The sequence below is a fragment of the Phocoena sinus genome, chromosome 10 (genome assembly GCF_008692025.1).
Source record: "Phocoena sinus isolate mPhoSin1 chromosome 10, mPhoSin1.pri, whole genome shotgun sequence".
NCBI lineage: Eukaryota > Metazoa > Chordata > Mammalia > Artiodactyla > Phocoenidae > Phocoena > Phocoena sinus.
In genome coordinates this window covers 95,505,796-95,522,947 of record NC_045772.1, presented here as the reverse complement: position 1 = coordinate 95,522,947, position 17,152 = coordinate 95,505,796, and the positions used below count along the sequence as shown (strand labels likewise).

At 47.8% G+C, this 17,152-nt stretch overlaps 1 protein-coding gene across 5 annotated transcripts in view; it reads left to right on the top strand.

Moving 5' to 3' along the window:
* PHC1 (polyhomeotic homolog 1) overlaps positions 1-17,152 on the top strand; it is a 48,336-nt gene that overhangs the window by 23,797 nt on the left and 7,387 nt on the right. For 2 of the 5 annotated variants that reach the window (XM_032646661.1, XM_032646659.1), the window contains 7 exons: positions 4,876-5,033; positions 6,165-6,275; positions 7,082-7,162; positions 7,661-7,810; positions 8,536-8,691; positions 14,304-14,793; positions 16,186-16,949. In XM_032646661.1, the coding sequence (XP_032502552.1) occupies positions 4,876-5,033; positions 6,165-6,275; positions 7,082-7,162; positions 7,661-7,810; positions 8,536-8,691; positions 14,304-14,793; positions 16,186-16,949 (1,910 nt within the window). Of the gene's footprint in view, positions 1-1,757; positions 2,071-4,875; positions 5,034-6,164; positions 6,276-7,081; positions 7,163-7,660; positions 7,811-8,535; positions 8,692-14,303; positions 14,794-16,185; positions 16,950-17,152 lie in introns of those variants that run through there. The other 3 variants (XM_032646663.1, XM_032646660.1, XM_032646662.1) reach the window with 3 other exon arrangements.

Genomic DNA, 17,152 nt, shown 5'->3' with positions numbered 1-17,152 from the left:
TACCCTCTGGCATCTGGATTCCTTCTCCTCGGGATATATTACAGGCCTTCTTTAAACACTTCACAGTGATAATTCTCCCATAGAAACATGAATAATGTTCCTTGACCTGAATGTCATATAATCTAAAAATTGTCTATAGATAGAACTTTTTCACTGGTGCCAGGAAGTCAGCTTAGGCTCACTACATCCATTCTAAGCCTCCGAAAGAGAACTTTAAACTTCTTTGGCATGCCAAAAATCTAGGTTTGAATTAAATGACTAATGCTTTACCTAGTTTTTACCATGACTTCTCTCTGCCAGAATCTTTTCAATTCATCCTCAGCCAAAGCTGTCATCCATCCTGGCAACGTACCTTTTCACCTCCCCACACCTCATGTCTTTGCTTTTCCAGTCCTTTGGCTGCCCTCCTGTTTCTTTCTTCACATACTTGTTTGACTGGTTCCTAGAAGCTTGGCTGAGATTTTTCTCTGCCATAAATCTGGCTACCACAAATTAAGGGCCCGGTGCCCAAACACACCTCTCTCAATGAAAATCTAAATAGATCTAATATATAAACAAAGAGAATACTTCTATTTTCTTTCTAAAAATAAATCATGCCTTGATTTTTAAAGGAGAGAATGAAGAACAGGTTGACAGAGAAAATAACTGGTTAGAACAGAAGTTAGGAAAAGACTTGAGGTAAGAATAGTTACTCAACCACGATAATATCAGAAAAAGCAACAACCTTATTTATCCACAAGGCAGTCCCTCGCCCCATCCGTAAAGGCTAATGAGGGCAGTTATCTTTTTTCTGTGCACTGATGTAATCTAAGCCTTCAGAACCGGGGCTGCACATAGTAGGTGCTCTAGAAATATTTGCCGAATGTTCAAAGACTAAGAGAATTAAAAACTGATAAAAAATGACAAAGGCCACAGCTTCACCAAATGTTTAGCCTTCCCAAACACAGCCCCATTGTTCTATTCTCTTTATACCCCTAGCCTTCTCCCTTGTTTCTGTCGTTCTCTTTTACATACATATTTAAATCTAAGAACACACACACACACACACACACACACCCCAAATCCCTGAAATAACAGACTGAAATGTGTTATTCAAAGCAAGTTATATTGGGCTGTTGCTTTTAAAGGAATGTCAACTCCTAACGGGTTTACTGTTTCTGTACAGCTTTCCCGCCTTCTCCGAGTGGAGGTGAGGGATGAGGAATGAAACAATCAACATTCTCTCTCCTTTCCCTCAATCTTTTTCTGTCCTTTACTTTCCTCGGCTTTATTTCCTTTCCCCGTCTGCCGTTTCTCTAGGGTCGTTGCTTGGTTTCCTCCCGCTCAGCCTGTTGGTCTCTTTGATCCTTTCTTTCTATCCCTTATTCCCAGAAGCTCCAGAAAAATACCTTCTTTTTTCCCCTTTTCCACGTCACTTCCCTCCCTTCTCCCATCTCCCTCTACCTCTCTGTGAGAGGTGAGTTCCCCGCTAGAGGCCAGCACTTTCTCCGTTTCGTCTCTCCCACCGGCGAGCAGAACTCGGAGAGAAAGAAGGGGAAAAAAAGAGGAGAAAGAGCGAGAGAGGGGAAAAAAAACACAAAAAACCCCGGGGCCTAAGCGCGGAGGCCTGGCAGCAGTGTCGTCATGGCAACGGGCGCCGGCAGGAAACGAGGGACTCGCGGGAGGGAGGGGGGAGGGCGCCGAGGGGAGGGGGAGGGACAGGGGAGGGGTCCGGCTGCCCCGGAAGCACCTCCCCGCCAGCCCCCTCCTCCAGCCCGGCCCGCAGCCCCCGGCCTGCAGCCCCCACCCTCTCGGCCCGGCAGGAAGTGACAGGCCCCGAGCGAGCCCCGAAGGCCTGGCGGAGCCGCGGCCGGCCCGCACCCGGAGCGGCGGGAGGGGCGGGGAGCCGCGGCCGCGCCGGGCGCCTCCCACCCCGCTCTCGGCGCCCCCGCCCCTCCAGGAAGGGGAGGAGGCGAGGGGAGCCCGCCGCGGAGGCCGAGCGAGCCCCCCGCCCAGCCCGGCGCCGGGGGACCCCGGCACGTGAGGTGGACGCCCCCCCGAGAGCGCTCGGGTGCAGAGCCAGGCGCGGAGGTAAGCGGGCGGCCGCGGGCCGGGCAGGGGCAGGACCTCCGGGGGCTTGGCTGCGCGGGGATGTTTCTTCCGCCACCTCGGGCTGTGGAACGCCCCAGGTACCTCCCCCGGCGTCTTTCCCTGCCTACCTCTGGCGCTCGCTCTGCGGTCCTTCCCTCTGCCTGTCCAGCCTCCCGCTCTTCTGTTCATTTCGCTGTGCTCACTGCTGTCCGTCCGTCACCCTAGTTGCTTCTGACCGCTCATTCTCTCATTCATTTTCCCGTCTCTGACTTTGGCTTTCCTATCCAAGCATGCTGTCTAGTTATCTCCCTGCTTTTTCTGGTCCGCTGGGTTCCTCAGCCTCCAGTTCCTCGACTTCTGTCTGTCTCCCCGCTCTCAGTAAGCACATTTCTCCGCTCACTTGGGTCGGTTCACTTGGGTCGGTTCACTGCTGGCACCGCTCAGTCGACCCCCGTCCCGCGGTGTGATTGATCCCTCTTGCGAACGTCGTTCTCATCCAGGTTCTAGGTACAGCAAGGACCCCTGGGGCGTCTCCTCTCCCTCTTCTTCACATGGCTTCCATTTCTTTGGCACAGCCTTCCCCGAACCACCCCCCTCCTCCCGCCCCCCTTCCTATGCCCCATCCTTCCTACGAGACAGTTTCGTGCTTGGGGAAATTGATTTCCTCCAACTCTTGGCTCGGTAGGCCGAGTACCAGGTCCACTTCAATATCCTCTTCCAGCTCCTTGCCAAAGGTCTGCTCCAACCCAACCACACACGCCCAAATGCTGCCTTTCAGGATGACCGTGGTTTAGTTACTTTGGGGACCTCTATGGGTCAGCTTCTCTTTCTCTTCCAGTTAAATTCTGAAAATTTAAATTCACTGTGCTTCCCAAACTTTTTGTTATCTTCACTTTCTGTATTTAATTTTACAGTCCCAACACTGATCACTAATGAATAGATTTATGTGCCTGGGATCCAGGAATCCTGGTTTTGATGACAGTTTCTCCTGATTTTATTAAAAACTTTAAGCTGGTCCCTTTTCACCTCTTTTCTGTTTCTCACTCTGAAAAATTAATAAGACTTCCATTTGGGGGGGAGATGAGGGATCGTACGTTTTATTAGCATTTTCACCCATGAAGGGAATTAATGTCCCCTCCAGGGTCTCCTCCTGTCTCTGAGTCCAGTGAACTAAGTCCGGTGATCTATACAGCTGTGCCGTGCTGCCTCTAACCCTTACCCACTTTTTTTCTTCACATGCTGATAATGAGGATTCATGGGTCTGTATCTGTTTAGTGCTTTAATATTTTGGCAAAAGATGTGGGGAGAAGATAGACTAGACTTGAAGCCAGTGTGATTTCTTCTGTGTACTTCTTGGGTTATATCCATGTTTGCAGTAACATTTGCTATTCCTGTACAACTGAATTCTTGGGGGATAACGATGCAACCAGATGATACTGGGAGTGGAATCATAAAAAATCTCCCCAACTTTATTTCCAAGCCCAAGCGTTTTGATTTTGTTTACTTTGTTTGTTTTGAATGCAGTCATTAAAATAGATCCACCCTAATAAAACTGTCGACACCCCTTAGCAGAAATTCTGGTTTGATGTTTACATTCCAAAACCAAATTGTGCTGTGCTGATCCGACATTTATAGCGGCTCCACGCCTCAAAAGTAGACAATATAGTATTTAGGTTTAACAGAAAAGGGGAAAAAAAAGAATGAACAAAAAAACCTTATTGTCATTTAGTGCTGCTTCGAAGGCTTGTTTCTTCCTACTTCTCATCTGTCTCTTTGCTTGGTTCTTAGCAATGTTTTCATGTCTTTTTGCAAATTTTAGTGTAGACCCCATAGGGTAAATTCTGACTACTTTAGTGGACTCAAAAGTTGAATCTTATTTTCTTGAAGATTTTCATTGTTGTCTTTACTATGTTTAATACCTGTAAGTCATTTGTTAAAATGATGTATTATACTTATTTGTGAAGCCTTCCTTGCAAACAGGGAAACTGAGGTTATAAGAAGGGAGAGTGACACGTCCAAGGTGTTACAAGTAGCCTGAGTGGGAACCAGGCAGCTCTTCGGGCGATATGGGCTGTAGGCTAGTTCTTCTGTCTCCTAGTTTTATGCCTTTCTATGATGCATTCAATGTATTGATATCAGTATCTTAAGCCCCTCCTCCATAAAATGATGACAGTGAGTACTCAAAGTGAGTGACACTGCCTTAATCATAGATTGTTTTTGGTTTGAAGAAGCATGTCCTAGTGTAAAGGTTTGATACTTAACTAGGACAACTTTAACTTCAGAAAACCTCATTTCCACAATTGTGAAGTGGGGATAATTATATTTACTGTAGAGCACTGAGAGATGATGGAGGTGAAGAGCCTAGCCCAGTGAGAGGAGGCACCTAGTGGCTTCTCAGTAAATGGTGACCATTGTTAATAAGGTGATGCTGATAATGGTGTTGCACATGCGGAGAGAGATGAGATAACAGTACATTTTAAATGGGACGATTTTAACCTATTTAAAAGTGTTATGGGGATATAAGGTGGCCTTACTATTATGAGGAACCGCCTTACATTCTGGCCATTTTATATTTAAGGGCATGAGGGAATAGGTAAAAGTTGTTTATTTTGAGACACTGCTTAGCTTTAAAAGATGGTGTGGGGAAGTTATGGTTATAAGAGTATATTGAAGATTTGGTAGTTATTAAACCGGAGAAATCATGGTTTATGGAAGAAGAGGAAGGTTCTTAGATAACTTAATAATGACATGAAATAGTAGTTTGAGATCAGGTGTAAATTTGAATCCTTTGCTGCTTCCATCTAGGTCTCGAGTCGGAGCGCCAGCCTCGGGCTCCCTGGACCTCCATCATGGAGACTGAGAGTGAGCAGAGCTCCAACTCCACCAATGGGAGCTCCGGCTCTGGGGGCAGCTCTCGGCCCCAGATAGCTCAGATGTCACTTTACGAACGGCAAGCAGTGCAGGTGAGGCTCAGCTCTGAGGGGCTGTGATCTGTGAGCATTGGCTTGGGGCGGGCAAGGATGCAGGAAGATAATTGCCCTTGGTTCCTTTCCAGCAAACGCGGGGAGTTGGATTAGGTGACACCTAAGGTCCCTTCCAGTTAGTTAGTTAAGGTCCCTTCCAGTTAGTTCTGAGAATCTTAGGAGTTCACAACAGTTTGAGCAAGGAGGCAGAATGAGATTCAGTCTTTAAGGTTTTTATGCCATTCAGTTCATGTTGCTAGATTCTAACTAACCATTTCTCTTTATGGATTGTCAGGTTTTTAATTTTTGGTCTGTCTTGAAAATCATCCTGAGTAATGGAAGTTAAGAACTTTTACTTAAAATATTTTAGCTACTAGAATAACTATGCACATCCTAAGACTGGTCCTAATTATTAAAAAGAATACAGTAATATCCTGAAGTTAATGTTAAAACTGAATTACCAGTATCATCTTGATAAACACCCATGAGTATTATGCTGTAGGTGTTTGAAAATGCCAGTTACTTGAAAATTTTACCTGATACAGTCTTTCATAAGTGACCATTTACTCTATTTTTCATCGTATTCAACCCCTTAGGATTCTGTCACCTTTATTGTATCCCTAGAATATGGTCTTTTATTTTCTTCTTCTCTTTACATTAATGAACATCCCATTTATTTTCAAACCAGTTTAGTCCTAATTCTTTGTTATATCGTATATTAACAGATTCCTTTTGGGAAATAAGAGTTCATGTGAGTTACACTGCTTTACTTTTCAAGAATAGAGCACAGCAGAATTAACTGCTTGTCTACTTTTTAAGGACTTACTGGTTCTGATATAAAAATGGACAAATCAGATGTTGACAATTTAACCAGATACCCATCTTCCTTTGTTTCCCTCCTTCCCATATGTCCCTTTCAGAGGATCACAGTGATTTCCATAGAATAGGAGTTAGGAGTGATTCTTCTTTTTTTCCTGGCCACGCCGTGCGGCTTGCGGGATGTTCGTTCCCCGAAGAGGGATCGAACCCGTGCCCCTGCGTTGGGAGCACGGAGTCTTAACCACTGGACAGCCAGGCAAGTCCCAGGAGTGATTCATTCTAAGTGGATTGATCCCCGCTCTTTCTTCCTAGGCTCTGCAGGCACTGCAGCGTCAGCCCAACGCGGCTCAGTATTTCCACCAGTTCATGCTCCAGCAGCAGCTCAGCAATGCCCAGCTGCACAGCCTGGCTGCCGTCCAGCAGGTGAGAGGTCAGCAGCTAGCTGGCCCAGGAGGGAGGGAACAGGCACTACAGGTGGGTCGGGGCACGCTACCTCCTCCGCTGGGCCAGGCTGGAAACAGTCTCCTCTGCCTCCTGTCCTCCTGCAGGAGGATGAAGGGACCTTAGTGTCTGGGCTCTCAGTAAGAACTGTGGGGAAACTACCTTTTAGGGGTAGCATGGCTTTGTGCTAGACCTGTACCGTCCAGTATGGTAGCCGTTAGCCACAGGTAGCTATTGAGCGCTTAAAATACGGCTAGTGCAAACGGAGGTGTGCGAAAAGATTTTGGATTTCAGAGACTTAGTGTGAAAAAAAAATTTCAGTAGTTTGTTTATGTTGGTTACATGTTGAAATGAGATAGGTCAGCTTGAATAAAGTAAATTATTAAAGTTTACTTCTCCTGTTTCTCTTCACTTTTCGAGAAGTGTTCCTACTAGATTATATATGTGGCTTGTATTATATTTGTATTGATTGGGCAGCACTGGGCTGGACTTAGCAGTGACTCATGACGTCACCTGACCAAAGTTTCTTGCAGCTAAAAGAAAGTGGGAGGAAGAGAGTGGGTTGCCCGCCTGCCCCGGCTGGGTCATGTGGGAGTACTGGGTTAGCATATGTGACAACATGAGGGTAATTGGGATTGTGAAGACACTGGTCCTTGCTCCATAGTAGAGGCTCTCAGTTCTTACCTGAGATCTCTATTATATTTTGTGCCTGTGATCTATTACTGGCAGATTCAGAGCCTTTTCCTTCATTGTCTCTGCTCTTTCTTGTCTTCTTTCCCCACTAACAGGCCACGATTGCTGCCAGTCGGCAGGCCAGCTCCCCAAACACCAGCCCCGCCCAGCAGCAGACCACCACCACCCAGGCCTCCGTGAGTACTGCCCCTCCCCTCCGAGGGGCTTTCCCCTCTGGGTCTTTGCCCCTGGGTTAAACTACTTTGTGCTGCTGGTTTGAGAGTGTTTATTGAGCCGTCAATGGTATTTACTGCCCTTATGTAGAGAATATTAGTAAAATGGAAAGTAACCAGCTTGGATCTGTATAGGAGTCTTAACGAGGAGATCTAAGAAAGGAGGAGGAAAATCCTGCGTAGCGGTAGCAAGGCGGTAGCAAAGCCTTGAATGAGAAGTAAGGTCGGTTCCGTTTCGTTCCTTTGCCTTCTCAACTGTTACGCTGGTGGTTAGGGACCGGTTTGGTGATACCCTCCAGTAGCCGGATGACAGTAATGGATAGCAAGGTATTATGCATTTCCTCCTGACTCTATGAAAGTGAGATACTCTGTTCTGGGCCGCGTCACTGAATTTGTCAGTCGTGTATATTTCCTTTTACCTCTCCCCAGTCCTGAGTCCTGGTTCCTTTCTGTACCACACAGATCAATCTGGCCACCACGTCGGCCGCCCAGCTCATCAGCCGATCCCAGAGTGTGAGCTCTCCCAGTGCTACCACTTTGACCCAATCTGTGCTACTGGGGAACACCACCTCCCCACCCCTCAACCAGTCCCAGGCCCAGATGTATCTACGGGTAAGCCAAAGCCGCGGTCGCTGTTGCCCCAGGGCCATAAAAGTCCTGTGTCTTATTGAGTGAAAGCTATTTTTTATTTTTTTGGCCACACCACGCAGCTTATGGGATGTTAGCTCCTCGACTAGGGATTGAACCCGGGCCCGCAGTAGTGAAAGCGCCGGGTCCTGACCACTGACCACCAGGGAATGCCCAGAGTGAAAGCTGTTTTATTTAATCATGGTTACCCAGATGTTTTAAGACAAGCTGATCTGCTTCCCCTGCCTTACTTAACCTCTAGAAGTGATGCTTAGTGTTTACAGGTAGCCTGCAGATTACTGAGATCCTAAGTTAGAAGATGTTCGCCTTAGTATCTGAGAAATTTGCGTCAGATAATAGTCTAATCTTTAAACCTATGACTCGAGTACACGAATCGTAAGTGTTATGTCTTGGCCTGTCTGCTTACTATATATAGACACTTGGTCCACAATCCTCATTGTCTCAACTTCTTTGACGTTTGATTCTTTGTTATCAGTGTATAGTTTTATACACGTTCTAGGTTTTCTTCAGATGCTTCATCGCACGTGGAAAATAAGGGTCTCCTGGGTTGGTGTGGAAAGGGGCAGGGCTTAGCTGTCTCGTATCTTCTGTTTATTTTGTCTTGTGGTCCCTCCCTTCCGTCTCTTCTGTCTCTCTTCTTTTCCTCTTGCTCTCTTCCCTCTGCTCGTCCTCTTCCTCCTCCTTGCCAGCCACAGCTGGGAAACCTGTTGCAGGTAAACCGGACCCTGGGCCGGAATGTGCCTCTAGCCTCCCAGCTCATCCTGATGCCCAACGGGGCGGTGGCCGCGGTCCAGCAGGAGGCGCCATCTGCTCAGCCTCCGGGAGTTCACGCAGATGCCGATCAGGTCAGTGGCGACCACTTGACCTGTGGACTGACGCTGGGGAGGGTGAGGGGAATGGCCTCGGACCAGGGCCCACCCTTCCACCCCATTACCACTTTTCAGAATCCTTTTTAAAAAAAATTCCTGTAGAACTTGAATACCTTACACCTTTTTAGTTCTTTGAGTTAGGAAAGGAAGTAGACTTGACTGAAAACAGCCCTGTGGATGTGGGAAGCCTTATTCTTAATACCGGACATATGTCCTTACCCTTCTTTTAGCCCTCCATGGCTCAGTTTCATTCAGGAAGTCTTAGTTCTCTCTTCTTGCAGTACTGTCTCTGTAAGATAAGGGATGGTTGAGGGAATTCTAGTTAGACACACGTGAAGCTGACCTGGCTGAGTTACTGGCAAAACACTTGATTCCTTGTCTTTATGAGTCACTGTAGCTCTCAACCTTCAGCTGTCTGTTTCCGCTCACTGTGTTCGCAGTAAAGTCTTCCTCACCAGTGCTTCCCATGCCTTATCTCCAATATATGTGTGTGTGTGTGTGTGTGTGTGTGTGTGTGTGTGTGTATACATATATAGAGAGCCTGAATGTTTTAGCTTCTTACGGGTGGGTTACAAACTGGGATCTCATAGTACTCGTTTCATTCTTTTAGTTCATCAGTCAGCCAGTAAATATTGCGCTCTCTCTTTTGATGTGCTCAGGTGTATACTAGAAACTGGGGGATTGAAAAATGAGTCAAGTCTTCAAAGAGCTTAGAGCAGAAAGCAGTGCAAAAGTAAACAGTACCAACTTTGAGTGATGCAGGAGCTTAGGGAAGAGTCGCCTGCATTTCTTTTCAGTGACTTTTAGGAACATGAACAGATTCTTAAAGGACGGGTAGGATTTGATTTGGAGTAAGAAGAACACTGGAGAGAGAACAGTATGTGTAAAGGCCTATCTCACGTACGTGAAGATGATTTGGGGATGAGTGAATAAAGTGGAGACGGCAGGCCTGTGGCTGGAAAGGTCGTTGTTAGGGAGAAGTCTGAAAGCCAGGTAACTTCACAGGTAGCAGTGGCACTGCTGGCTTGAAAGGCAGATTGACAGGGTCAGGAAACTCCTTGAGAAAGAATCATTTAGGAACACGTGCCTGGAGAAGAAAGAGAAATGAGGGAACCTGCTAAGAAACTGTTGAGGTCATTTAGTTACAAGGTAAGGCCTTTGGTTTAGACTACAGTGATAGCCGTATCACTGGATCAGCCGTATCACAGCCGTATCACTGGATCAGAGGATGAGGTGGAGCCTGCTTCCATTGCAATTCTTTCATTTATCCATCTATTTATTCATCAGATATTTGTGTGTCAGTGTGTGGAGGGACAGAGCAGTGGTTGAAAGTGGGAATCTGATGTTTGGGTCAGATTCCAACTGCATGACTTAGTGTGACCCCTGCAAATGGCCTAACATTTTTAGCCACAATTTCTTCATCTATTAAATTAGCTGTTATAAAATACTTACCTCAGAGTGTGTTGTGAGGACCAAGGGAGTTGATGTGTGTAAGCGTTTGAAGAGTACCTGGACACAGCATAGTGAGTGTTTTAAGAGTTTAGCCCTCGTTACGATCAGATATCAGACGTTCCTTGGCCTTGAATGTCCAAGGTCATGATCACTGGACTGATGGAGATGACACATCATCAAAGCACATTGAACAGATAATCACCTGAATAGTTTAGTGATTGCTTCATTAGAAAGTACAGTGTGCTGGGACTTCCCTGGTGGTGCAGTGGTTAAGAATCCACCTGCCAATGCAGGGGACACAGGTTCGATCCCTGGTCCGGGAAGATCCCACATGCCGCAGAGCAACTAAGCCCGTGCACCACAACTACTGAAGTCCACACGCCTAGAGCCCGTGCTCCACAACAGGAGAAGCCACCGCAATGAGAAGCCCTCGTACCACAACGAAGAGTAGCCCCCTCTCGCCGCAGCTAGAGAAAGCCTGCACGCAGCAACGAAGACCCAACACAGCCAAAAATAAATAAATAAATAAATGTATTTAAAAAAAAAAAGTACAGAGTGCTCTGAAAACATAGAAAGGGACTTAATTTAGCTTTGGGATGGGAGTAGAAGTCAAGAAGGCGTTCCCGAGTAGATGGCAGTTAAATGGGGGCCTGTAGAAGTTAGTCAGGGCAAGACATGAAATGAGAGTGAAGGCAGGGTCCCCCCCATGTCCAGAGACCTGAGGAGGGAAGGGACTTTGTATATTTGAGGCACTAAAAGAAGACCCGTGTTCCTGGAGCCTGGCGCTGCGGGGTGGAGATGGCGCTGGGGAGGTGGGAGAAACTAATCTTGCAGGGCCTTGGGGACTGTGTAGGATTGGGGGCTCTATGTGAAGGCCAGTGGGAAATGGCAGTGACTTGGAGACTTGAGGGTTTAAAAAAATTTTTCTTTTAGTTTAAGGACTATGTTGGCTCCTCTGGAGGATAAATGGAAATGGTGTGAGTGTGAATATAGGGAGGAAAACAGTGTTGTAAGAGTTTAGGGGGAAGACGTTTGGATTAGGTGGTAGCAATGTAGATGGACAGAAATGAGTAGATTGGAGAAAAAACTTCGAAGATCATTGGAAAGGGAGGCCTGACCCAGTAGATGGGGGAGTGGGGGTAGGTGCCAGAGCTGGGATCTGACACGGCCTGAGGGGCCAGGAGCGCTGTGAATGCGATGAAGAATGCCGGGGAAGTGGACGCAGGGTGAAGTTCACTTGAGGATGTGCCGACCTAGCAGTGCTTGTGAGCCGCCCACGAGGAGGTCTCGGGTCAGCAGTCTGATGTACACAGTGCTCAGCTCGGAGGAGTCTGACTGAGTTGGAGATGAACAGACAGGAGTAGTGTGCGTGGAGATGATAAGAGAAGTCAAGCACCGGAAACCGCTTGGGGAGCTGGTACGGATTGAGAAGAGAAAAGCCTTCAAGCTGGAGCCCCGAGGTTTAGAACGAGCCCTTAGAAAATAGAGCAGCTCCAGTTGGAGTAGAGGGTGGTGGGCTGGCAGAGGGGAAGAGGCAAGAGTGACAGAGACACGATCTGGATTGTGCAGGGTCACGAAGACAAGGGAGCCGAATGTTATGAAAGTGGAGGGGGTCCTCTGTCCAGTTCAGTGGAGAGGGCGGGAGAGCTGGACTTAGGTCTGTGGGTGGAGAGCCCTTCCGGGGGAGTCGGAGGCTGAAGCCAGAGGAGCGGTGTGACTTGAGGAATGACTGGGTGGTGGGAGTCGGTGCGGTGGTTGTAAACAATTATTAAGAGATTAGCAGGAACAGGAGAGGCGGGTGAAGCTGGGCTTGGGAATGGGGTTCCGCTTGGTGATGGCAGGGAGCCAGTAGAGGAGAGGTTGAAGCAGGAGGAGGGGATGGGACCCTCAGCCTGGAGAAGGACGGCCCTTGGAGAGGAGGAAGGAGAGGGAGAGGGGGTGGTAAGTGACGGGGGCAGGTGCAGGGGCAGGTTTGGTGGAACTGCTGAAGCATCGCGCACATCTAGTGGTTTTATTGTCTCTGCTGGAGTGAACAGTGACAGGGGAAAGAGGAAGTGGTTCTGAGGTACAAGGAGAGGAGGAAAGTTTTAAATAGCCATTATGGAAAGGAAGCCGGTTAGAAAAGGTAAGAAGTATATAAGCGCCCCAGCACCCAATCCTGATGATTCTTGTAAATCTCTCTCAAAAGCTATTGCCTCTTCTTCTTTATTACTGTTGTCTGAATTCGGGTTCTTTTTGTTTTTCGCCTGAATTACTGTACTAGTTTCCTAATTGGTCTCTTGACTTCAGCCATATCTACTTCTAATCCTCTCCCACATTACTAACAGAATAAGTTTTTTAATAAGGAGATATATGTTGTTACTAACATTATTTTTAATTGTACCTCTGGTGTACAGAATTTGATAAATCATAATCCTTGGCTTATGGCCTCCTCTCATCAATGGTCCACTTTTTAAAAATATTTACTCAGTAAGTTTTAATCATGTAATAAGCCATCCCCAGTTCCATCCACTGCCTCCCCTTACCCATGATTCCTAGGTTCATCCTTCCCTGTGTCCCTTTTTATATAGTTTTATTGCCTTTACGTATATTTCCAAAATGTACTTTTATTATGGAACATTTCAGACATAAACAAAAATATAAAGAAATATGAATCTCCATGTACTTAACCATCCAGCGTCAGCATTTATAAACATGTGGCCAATCTCTCCAGACCCCCTTCCCTTCGCCTGTGGATTATTTAGAAGTGAATTCCAGATACCATATCATTTATACATGTATATATACACACACACACACACACATATATGTCTAATTTATATTTAAATTTATAAGGTACTTGTGTGCAGTCTCTTTGGGAATGATTTCTTGATAGCTTATTGTCAAAATCCATCTGTATTGTTGTATGTCATTGTACTTTATTCATTTTGATTTCTATGTAATATTCCATCGTGTAAATATACTACACATCTTAATTCATCTTCTCTTCTGATTATGGCCATTCAGTTGGTTTCCAGGCTTTTATTATCATGACTAGTGCTGCTGTGACCATTCTTAACACAAGCCACCCACTGTATACGGCGAGCATTTCTCTTATGGGGTTCCTGGGTTATTAGAGTGTGTGTGAATAGTCACCTTTAGGATATGATGCCAAACTGTTTTCCAGAGTGGTTGTACTGATTTGTACCTTCATCAGCAGTGTTTAAAAGAATAGTTTCGACTATAGATTTGATCACCATGATTCTGATGCATAGTCTTCAGTGGCTTTAAGTGCTCATCATTCCTTCTCTCAGTTCATACCTTGGAGCACTTACTATCTGTCAGGCACTGTGCTAGGTGCTGGGAATATAACAACAAAGAAGATGGAGAAACTTTGTTTCCAAAGTAAAGTTCAGGCTCTCTTTAACACACCAGGCCCTTCGAGATCTGTCCTCTTTCTAGCCTCAGCCTACCTTCCTAGCTTCATTTCTTGCCATTTCTTCTAGTTCACCCCAAACATAATGAAGTATTTATAATTTCCAGAAATGCTGTGCTCTTTATTGGCTCAGTGGCCTTGCAGTGTTGTCACCTATGTCTTCGAACCCCTGCCTTCACTATTACCTGTTGGTTCTCAGCTCAGACATCACCTGTTTTAGGACGTCTTCGCTAATCTCCCTAGTCTGAGTTAATCTCCTCTCTGTGCTCGTGTAGTACTGTGTGCCTATCTGTGCATAGTGTAATTTGGTTTTCTTGTCTTTTTTAGTAGAAAGTACTCATTAAAAGCAGGGGCTCGTGTCTTTCATCTCTGCATTCCCAGTATCCAGTGTGGTACCTGAAGCATAGTAGGTGTTTTGTAGATGTTGAATGAATGAATGGAGAGGAAAGGGAAAATCGGAGACATTTTGAAGGAATAAAATAACCAAACTAGATGATGGATTTGATAGTGAGTGAAGGAGCCTGAAAAATCAAATATGACTTGAGTCCCTCCCTGGGAAGGCCTTCACTGTGTACGTTTGTACAGGACGGGGTACAAGTTGAGGGGGGCTGTGGAATATCTGTAGCTGTCGTCACTGCTTCGGAATCAGTCACAGAAATCTTTGCCCTGAGTGCCCCCTGTTCCCCTTTTCTCAGTCTGTCTTTTGCTTCTTATCTTTCAGGTGCAGAACTTGGCAGTCAGGAACCAACAGGCCTCAGCCCAAGGACCCCAAATGCAAGGCTCTGCTCAGAAGGCCATTCCTCCTGGAGCCTCCCCTGTCTCCAGCCTCTCCCAGGCCTCTAGCCAGGCCCTCGCTGTGGCTCAGGCTTCCTCTGGGGCCTCAGGCCAGTCCCTCAACCTTAGTCAAGCTGGTGGAGGCAGTGGGAATAGCATCCCAGGGTCCATGGGTCCAGGTGGCCAGACACCTGGGGGCTTGGGTCAGTTGCCTTCCTCAGGAATGGGTGGTGGTGGGAGCTGTCCCAGGAAGGGCACAGGAGTGGTGCAGCCCTTGCCTGCAGCCCAGGCAGTGACTGTGAGTCAGGGCAGCCAGACAGAAGCAGAAAGTGCAGCGGCCAAGAAGGCAGAAGCAGATGGGACTGGTCAGCAGAGCGTGGGCATGAACCTGACACGGACAGCCACACCTGCTCCCAGCCAGACCCTTATTAGCTCAGGTAAGCTGTCACCTCTCATAATGTCATTGTTCTCTCGGGACTTGTTTAAAATCGTCAGAGTACATATCTTTGCCATTTTTCCTGCTTGTCTTGGTCCCGGACTAGGGGAAGGAAAGAGAATCACATCAACCTTGATCATATTAGTCCAGGGAGACAGGACGACAGGTAACAGAGATGGATCTTGTCTGTTTCCACCAGGCAGCAGTCAGTTTACAAGTTGCCTTGTCCTCTCTTTCTTAGGTCCTGAGTTCTTCAGTTTACTCACTCGACCCATTCATTCACTTGGTTCTTTTTGAATTGCCTACTATGTTCTAGGAGGTGCTGGGACGCATCTTTGAAAAACGGACTCCTCTGCTCACGGAGCTTACAGTTTAGCATAAGGGATGCGTTTAATGTTGGTTAGTTGGCCCAGTGTAGAGCAGAGACTGTATAGGTGCCTTAGAGCACTTAGGATGAGCAAATAGAGCCATGGTTTAATACAGTCAACTTGTGATCATCTGTATCAATGATAAGGATAAAAAAGAATAAATAATAACGCCAAATAGTTCTTGATTTCAGGCTGTGTATGGAGTTAGATGTGTGCACCTTACTTGGTGATGTTTATTTTTGCCTTCCTTGTTTCTAGTTCTTTAGTTGTTGCTATATTTGAATAATGTATTCACAAAATGTAACAGTTAATTATCAGTTTAATACCTAGTATTTACACACTGTAGCACTTCTGTTACCGAAGTGCTTTCATTTCACATATATCCTCTGGACACTCTGGTAGAGTATGGAGCGGGGAGATCCCAACTCTAGTTTACGGTGGAGGAAACTGGGTAAAGTCCGAGCTCGCAGCTGCTGACTCGTAAGACATCTTCTCATAGGCGGTGACCCAAACTGATAAATGTTGGAGACCGAGGCATTCACGGGAAGATGTTGGTATCTTTACCTCTGTGGACGTTTATCATTTCAGTGACTGCTAAGTGTTTCTCACGTGTCAGGCCCTGGGCTGGGTTCTAGGGATGTAAAAATGAACGAAACATGGCCTCAGTGCTTGAGGAGCTTGAGTCTAATCGTGGAGAGGATGGGCCCGCCGTTGTCCTTGCTGAGTGCAAAGTAACAGGATTTAAGTAGAGCAAAAAAGTAAAAGTCAGATAAACGCAAGAAGTTACCGAGGACTGTTAACTGCTCGAGCAAGAGTGGTCTCTCCCGGAAACCTTTAAGACTGGGGTAGTTGGTAACGTCAGACTAGGAAGGAGTGAGAGCCAAGCAGCCGCCCGGGCCCCTCCAGGCTCGCCTTCCATTCGCCGTCTGGGTCCGCCTCGGAAGGGTGCTCTGGCTTCCCATTCCTGGGGCTGCTGCTGACTTTCTGCCCCCTCCCTCTTTGTCGCTTCGGGGCTGTCCCCGCAGCCACCTACACGCAGATCCAGCCCCACTCGCTGATCCAGCAGCAGCAGCAGATCCACCTGCAGCAGAAGCAGGTGGTGATCCAGCAGCAGATCGCCATCCACCACCAGCAGCAGTTCCCGCACCGCCAGGCGCAGCTGCTGCACACGGCCACCCACCTCCAGCTGGCCCAGCAGCAGCAGCAGCAGCAGCAGCAGGCCACGCCCCTCCCTGCGCCCCCGCCCCCGCAGGGCCCCGCCGCCCAGCAGGCCCCGCCTTCGCAGTCCCAGCAGCCAGCCCAGACTCTGGTTGTCCAGCCCATGCTGCAGTCTTCGCCCTTGTCGCTCCCTCCTGACCCAGCCCCCAAGCCCCCCGTCCCCATCCAGTCCAAGCCACCTGTGGCCCCTGTCAAGCCTCCTCCGCTGGGGGCTGCCAAGATGTCAGCCACCCAGCAACCTCCGCCCCACATCCCCGTGCAAGTCGTGGGCACCCGGCAGCCAGGTACAGCCCAGGCCCAGGCTTTGGGGCTGGCCCAGCTGGCAGCCGCCGTACCTGCTTCCCGGGGGATGGCAGGCACAGTGCAGCCTGGCCAGGCCCACGTGGCCTCCTCGCCGCCTTCATCCCAGGCCCCTGGTGCGCTGCAGGAGGGCCCACCCGCGTTGGCTTCGGGGATGACCCTGGCTCCTGTGCAGGGGACGGCACATGTGGTGAAGGGGGCGGCTACCGCCTCCTCGCCTGTTGTGGCCCAGGTCCCTGCCGCCTTCTACATGCAGTCTGTGCACCTGCCGGTGAGTGATGCCTGATGGCTTGGAGGGCACTATCATCCTTGAGAGGACCTGAGTTTAGTTTAGGAGGGGAATAAGGAGTTAGGAAGGTTAAGATACTGGTATGGATCACTGCTTCTTTTGTAAGAGAGAGACATGTTCATGGAAGGTTAAGATCCTGGCACTTACTTCTTCCTTTTGTAAGAGGGAGACATTAGTGTAGATAA